This window comes from Notothenia rossii (genome assembly GCF_949606895.1).
Source record: "Notothenia rossii genome assembly, chromosome: 9".
Taxonomy (NCBI): Eukaryota; Metazoa; Chordata; class Actinopteri; order Perciformes; family Nototheniidae; genus Notothenia; species Notothenia rossii.
In genome coordinates, this window is record NC_136907.1 from 37,164,877 (window position 1) to 37,172,055 (window position 7,179).

The 7,179-nt window shown below is 41.3% G+C and overlaps 1 protein-coding gene across 1 annotated transcript; it reads left to right on the plus strand.

The window, feature by feature from the left end:
* The first annotated feature begins 418 nt into the window (after window positions 1-418).
* On the plus strand, window positions 419-4,653 carry cyp7a1 (cytochrome P450, family 7, subfamily A, polypeptide 1). The gene is made up of 8 exons (XM_079649359.1): window positions 419-696; window positions 1,518-1,758; window positions 1,890-2,099; window positions 2,299-2,493; window positions 2,634-2,833; window positions 2,982-3,112; window positions 3,268-3,446; window positions 3,555-4,653. The coding sequence occupies exons 1-8, from the start codon at window positions 614-616 to the stop codon at window positions 3,855-3,857; spliced, it is 1,542 nt and encodes a 513-aa protein (XP_079505485.1). The 5' UTR covers window positions 419-613; the 3' UTR covers window positions 3,858-4,653.
* The last annotated feature ends 2,526 nt before the right edge of the window (window positions 4,654-7,179 follow it).

Here is a 7,179-nt window from a genome sequence, read left to right on the forward strand (position 1 = left end):
CTCCAGTCAAGGCCATCTCACACACACACACACACACACACACACACACACACACACACACACACACACACACACACACACACACACACACACACACACACACATTTGCACGCAATCCTAATTCGAGGGAAATCCTACTTGACGTGCTAGATTGTTCTAGCACGTCATCATTTTAATTGAAATGTTATTCACTACAGAACACCTTCTGTTTTTTTATTCGGCAAAACTCAAATATTAATATAACATTTTGAATAAAGAGTGTTATTTCTATTACACTTAAAATACTAATTTTTGTTGCATAACTATATGGTATGAACATTTCAATTGATGATGAGGCTGGCTCTGTGATGTCATCCCTCTCCAGTGATTCCGCCCTAAGTGACAATGCAAGTATAAAAACATGCCACACTCTGCCTGTCATCACACTTGAAGCAACACGGCTCAAATACAGACTGTTTGCACAACTTGCAGTGATTCTAGGGAACAGGATTCTAATACACAGGGCTGTTGACTTGAATGAAGCAAGCAACAGTTAGTGTGATCTTTGGAGTTGTAATCGTGGGTAGGGAGCCTCCTCAGAGTGTTGGATCTTCCTCGTCATTATTTCATCAACATGATAATAAGCATCGCTCTGATCTGGGCAGTAGTGGTGGGATTGTGCTGCCTTCTGTGGCTTGCTGTGGGCATACGGCGCAGGTAAGAGAAGAAATGTTGGATGCATTGTCTTTAGGGCTTTCTTTTGTAAGTTATTGTATTATTCTTACCCATCACTTTACCACCATGTTTTTTTGCTGTGGAAGAACAGATGCATAAGGCCATCTTTGCTTACCAGTGTGGAGTACATAAGTATGTGTCCAGTGTACAAATGCTTTTGCATTGATTATTTTACAGTATCTTGTTGATCACAAACAGTTTAACAACAGGCGGGCTGTCAGCGCAGCTGCTGGGGGCAAACTGTAGTCAGATTTACTAAATCTGAAAAAAATTCAATAAAAATGTTGTTCACTAGACTAGAGGATAATTTAGAGTCTAAATCACCAAAAATATTTCTACAAACCAGTCTAGTGTCTACATTCAGTCATCTGAATGAGTAAGCTTGTATATATTTTGAGGAGGCATCTTATAAAATCATGAATTAACAGAAACATCTGTATGACAGTGTCTGGTTACTTTTGGCAATTGTGTGGATTCAGCCAATTTTCACATGTCTTAGTCGAGGCAGTTTCTTCTGATTTCATGAATAAAATTGATTTGGAACAAAATACTAATAAGCCACTTTTCGGTTGAATCAGTTTATCTGAATGTAATCAGTAATACTAAGAAGCAAAATTAGCAAAACTTCTGTAAAAACTCTCATGAATTATTACCTTAAATAAATACAATCTTCATGTCCTCGGTCTGTCTAGACAAACAGCTAATATACAATAAAAGAAAACAGTTTGAAATTCCCGAACAAACAGTTAGTTTTGGCTTTAACTGAATGTTGTCTGCCATCTCTTTCTTGCCAATGCCCACAGGCAGCCCGGTGAGCCTGTGGTGGAGAACGGCTTAATCCCCTACCTGGGCTGTGCTCTGCAGTTCGGGGCAAACCCTCTTCAGTTCCTCCGCAGCCGCCAGAAGAAATATGGTCATATTTTCACCTGCAAGATTGCGGGCCAGTACATTCACTTCCTGTGCGACCCCTTCTCTTACCATTCAGTCATCAGACAGGGAAGACACTTGGATTGGAGGAAGTTCCACTTTGCAACATCTGTGAAGGTACTGGATTTTATAGTTAATGTTCATAATATTTTTTTTCAGGATATGTTTCTTCCTCAATAGAGGACTTTTCCATGCTTATACTAGTCAGTCCTTCCATGGTCTTAAAGTTCTCCCTCTTACCCTCGCAGGTCTTCGGCCACGACAGCTTTGATCCTCGCCATGGCCACACCACAGAGAACCTTCACCAAACCTTTTTGAAGACCCTGCAGGGGGAGGCTCTGCCCTCTCTGATAGAGAGTATGATGGGCCACCTCCAGGACGTCATGTTGAAGTCGGACAAGCTCAGCCCCAGCAAGGACCACTGGGATGTGGATGGCATTTTTGCTTTCTGCTACAAGGTCAGTAATTTGACTTTGTATTTGAAGCATAATAGGTCATTAAGATACTGCAAGCGGTAGGCTGCTTTCTGGTTTGAAGTGCCATCATTTATTTATGGTCTCTGTATACCCATACTTACCCACCGTGCCCTACATTCTGACTTGAAAACCGTGTTCCAAATAGTCCTAAGTTGTTTCCTTCTGTTCTGCCCTCCTCCAGGTGATGTTTGAGTCAGGCTACCTGACCCTGTTTGGTAAAGAGCTGGGAGAAGACAAGATTCAGGCTCAGCAGGAAGCTCAGAATGCCTTGGTACTCAATGCTTTGGAAAACTTCAAAGAATTTGACAAGATCTTCCCTGCGTTGGTGGCAGGCCTACCTATCCATGTGTTTAAGAGCGCCCACAGTGCCAGAGAGGTGAGAGGGCTTTCCCCACAACTATCAAAGGAAGCATTGATAACATAGACTGCCTTGAACTGATGACATCTTTAGCAGTTTAAGCTTTCCATATAAGCTCAGGTATTTCCTTTCTGTAATTATTCTTTTCAAATGTATAGAAACTAGCAAAGACCATGCATGCTGAAAACCTGTCCAAGAGGGAGAATGTGTCTGATCTGATCTCTATGAGGATGATCCTGAATGATTCCTTGTCTACCTTCAATGACGTGAGCAAGTCTAGGACCCATGTGGCTCTGCTCTGGGCTTCTCAGGCTAACACATTGCCTGCCACCTTCTGGAGTCTCTTTTATTTGATCAGGTACTGACAGTCCTGCTTTTCTCTGTGTGCACAGTAGACACAATAGATTGCTTGAGCACAAGATGTTGAGAGTTCTGATCTTTCTGAACAGAATGACAGCTTTAACCATCATCTTCCTGTCAGTTAAATGTCACATGTGATTTCTCAGGAGTCCAGATGCTATGAAGGCAGGTCGTAAGGAAGTGCTGAAAATTCTGGAGGATTCGGGTCTGACGGTTGACCCTAGCAACCCAACCCTCAACCTGACCCGGGACCAGCTGGACAACATGCCTGTTCTGGGTAAGATTCCATAGATAACTGGAAAATAGAAGTTGTACAGGATATAATATTGCTTGATTTAAGCCTTGTAATGCCTACACATATAAACCATTTTCTTCAAATCCAATTTCCATTTCATGAACCTATGTCTCTTCCTGTCTATTTTCTGTCTATAGACAGCATCATAAAAGAAGCCATGCGTCTTTCCAGTGCTTCAATGAACGTCCGTGTTGCCAAGGAGGATTTCTTGCTTCACCTTGACAACCAAGAGGCATACCGCATCAGGAAAGATGATGTGATTGCTTTATATCCACCCATGTTGCACTTTGACCCAGACATCTATGAAGATCCCTATGTAAGAGCCCTTACTACATAATAAAGAGAAAACTTTCTTCCAGGAAGTAATTATAGTTTGTGTGGCCCCACTGAACCCCTGTCTATTTCTCTTCTCTTCAACACACAGGAGTTCAAGTTTGATCGTTTCCTGGATGAGAAGGGTCAGGAGAAAGTGAACTTTTCGCGCAACGGCCGGCGACTGCGTTACTTCAACATGCCCTTCGGCTCCGGGGTCACCAAATGCCCTGGCAGATTTTTTGCTGTGTACGAGATCAAACAGTTTCTGACTCTGGTGCTGTCCTACTTTGACATGGAACTGTTGGACCCTGCTACCCAAGTCCCGCCCCTTGACCAATCACGAGCTGGTCTGGGAATCCTGCAGCCAACCTACGATGTGGACTTCAGATACAAGCTTAGGTCTACCTGCTAGGCTCTTTGTTCAGGCACAGTGATTTAAGAACATAGTGTACATAATGTATATTTAACAGTGTTAATGGAGATGTCTTTATGTATATGTAAATAGATTGAATGATATATTGTTTATGCATTTTGTTTGCCACTGTAGGACATATATTCTGCAAATATGGATGAATCCCATACAATTTACACAAGTATAAATGGGTGAAACACGCAAAACACTGGTGACTGGAAGTTCCCTTTCTACACTTTTGATACATTTTCCCTTTTCATGCCCTAGGATGGTCTATCACAGCAGCATTCTGCAGTGAACCAAGTCTTCATTACCGCTTTAGCTCATCTATTCTGCCACAGTGCTTCTCATTCACAAATTGCTGACTAGACTCTTCTCTTATTATCAATGAATGCATATTACTGTAATCAGTATCATTTACTAACCTCACCTTGAAGTAGAAGATTGAGCTTCCATCACCGTGGAGTTTGCCCTCTCAGGTTGTCTCAGTCTCACTGCTGTCACAGAAGGGCTGAATGTTGTTCAACACAGACCTTCATATATCGCCGTCATCCACCCTCTGAGTATAATCACTGTAAGGCCTGTTGCTCAATATTAAGATACGCTGTGGTTTGTTTGATTAGGAGAAATTTCTCAAGTAGCCAGCTGAAAGTGGTGACAAGCCAAAAAACTGAAAGGAAATTACAGTTTTAATTAATGTGCATGGACAAAGCTAAGAAATCAGAACATTGACATATGTGCTGCTGCATAGCTGTCTGTAAAATGTCTATAATTAAAAAAAATTGTCAGTGTTTAACCAACAAGTATGTCCAATTTCAAACAGTCCTTTTGACTTTCATTAAGTTAATTCATAGAAATGACACACGATAGTTAATGCAGCTGACAGCTGAGGGCGACAGACATCAAAATGCATTTGCATTTGTCCCTGGACTGAGATTTAAGGTAAATCAGTTATTGATAGTATTGTTTTCAATTGAAAACCAAACTACATATTAACATGTATTAGTGTGTTCCTTACTTATATGGGATGGAACAAGGTCAGAACACCACTGTAAACATGCACAGCTTTTTTCATTTAGCTCCCTGACAATCTGAAGGGTTAGCACTGAACACAAGTTCAACCTACACATGTACATGCTGTGCAGACAGATGATGAATCAATACATGTGTGCATTTGTCTCATGTCTCTCTCTCTCTCTCTCACTCTCTCTCTCTCTCTCTCTCTCTCTCTCTCTCTCTCTCTCTCTCTCTCTCTCTCTCTCTCTCTCTCTCTCTCTCTCTCTCTCTCTATTTACATATTAGAGCTGCACTTGAATGCAGCTTTAATATGTATTTCATGTTATCGAAATATGAACTAGTGTAATATTTAAATCACAGGAAGTACAGATTTGTTAAGGGCTAAATATGTTTTGAAAAGCAATTTGGAGGAAGCATTGCGGAGCTCTTAATCTACAGACCTATCAAAACATCTTGTTTGGTACAGAAAAACCACACCAGGATCATTATAAAAACGTTCCAGATAAAATGATAACAAATTATGCAAAATGATCAACACCCTAATATCATGAATCATATCGCACATGCAGAATGATTTGTCATAGTAACAGTTCAAAGGTATTTCCTAAAATGTTGTATTCATTATTCTAGGTAGAGTGTGTCAAATCTAACGATTTAAAAAATTGAAAATGAGTTATAACCAGGCTCACAGCATGAAAACACATGATCAAACCTATTTCAAGCCGAAATAGAAGTATCTTCCCTACTCCTCTCCCTGTCATTTGAGTCACCTTGCACGGCAGACCTCTTCTTCAAACGCAGCCTTTATTTTGGTCTAGGTGAATGCAAATCCGTCTTTAACATGATCTGTTGCACACATCACGTATTGTCTTTGTGTATATCATATCTTACAATCACCCACAGTATACATAAAAGTATGTCACCTGTAAATAACACCTCTCATGTGGCTCAGAGGCTGGCAGATGTGTAGACTGAGTGCTTTAATATATTTAAATGCATTGCTTTTAAATATATTATCATCAAGAAAATTATTGTTACTAACTTTTAAAATGTTCACATTTGTAATGCCGATTGGAAATAATTGTTGCATACAATGGGAGGGGGGTCATGACTTATGTTCTGCTTCCAAAGTAAGATACAAAAAAGGCTTGAGACCCACAGGTTAAGTATGTAGATGATGTCAGTAAATATAAAAAAATATATAATAAAATATAAATATAACAGTATTTTCATTGCAATGGAATGGAATAAAAAGGAATAAAAAAAAATCAACAGTAATAAGAAAAGAAAACAGATATTGTTGTACATTGTGTGCATTAATGTGATGCGTATAGAGTCTATGATGTGGCTGAGGTAAAGTGTCAGTGGGGGGGCGGGCCTAGTTGATGGGGGAAGAAACTGTTCAGGTGGAGAGAGGTTTTGGTCCCGATGGAGCGCAACCTCCTGCCAGAGGGGAGGGGGGTGAACAGTTTGTGTCCAGGGTGGGAGAGGTCGGCCACTATCTTCCCGCCTCAGGGTCCTGGAGGCATGCAGGTCGTGGAGGGATGGCAGATTGCAGCCGATAATTGCTGTTTTGGGCGGTAGATAGGATCTTTGACCCGCCAAGACACAACTTACATTTAACTAAAACGTTCTTTTCTTTGTGCTCGACAAAAGTGAAATAGTGAGAATATCTCCAGGCGGAGAAACTCCACTTGAGCTCCGCCGCCGCCATGATAGTCTTGTTAGTAAACACAAACACGCCCACAGCGCGTCTCCGCATGTGACACAGGAAGTGTCTAAGTACATTTAATCAAGTACTGTACTTAAGTACAGTTCTCATCTCTGTTCGCCTCGCTGTTGGCGCCGCTCACCAACGTCTGGGAGCCGAGACTACGCACCATGTAGTAACGGTAACTGAGTAACTGAATTTAAAAAAGAATGTGTTAGAGTACTAGTTACTGCCAAAAATAACGGCGTTACAGTAACGCGTTACTTTGTAACGCGTTAGTCCCAACACTGATGGTCACTGAACCCTTTTAAATGAGGACATTAGGATCAAAGGTTTAGGGAAGGGTCCTTGTAGCTGTTCTGACACCCAGAGGGTAAGGGAAAATATAACATATCCACATATCGATATATCAACCCACCTACACAGGAGCAAGTAGGGGTTGGTATCTCATCCAAGGACACATTGGCATGTAGACTGCAGCCAGGGATCAGAGCCTTCTGATTGGTGGGACAACTGCTGGACCCCCTGGGACTCAGCAGCCCCATTCTATGCTAAGGTGAGGGTAAACCCCAAGGAAAGGAACGTAAGATGATA

Excerpts from the sequence above, each read along its gene's own strand:
- cyp7a1 (XM_079649359.1), top strand. The coding sequence starts at position 614 with ATGATAATAAGCATCGCTCTGATCTGGGCAGTAGTGGTGGGATTGTGC. Across the intron at positions 697-1,517 it reads GCTGTGGGCATACGGCGCAG|GCAGCCCGGTGAGCCTGTGG; the intron begins GTAAGAGAAGAA and ends CAATGCCCACAG. Across the intron at positions 3,113-3,267 it reads GGACAACATGCCTGTTCTGG|ACAGCATCATAAAAGAAGCC; the intron begins GTAAGATTCCAT and ends TTCTGTCTATAG.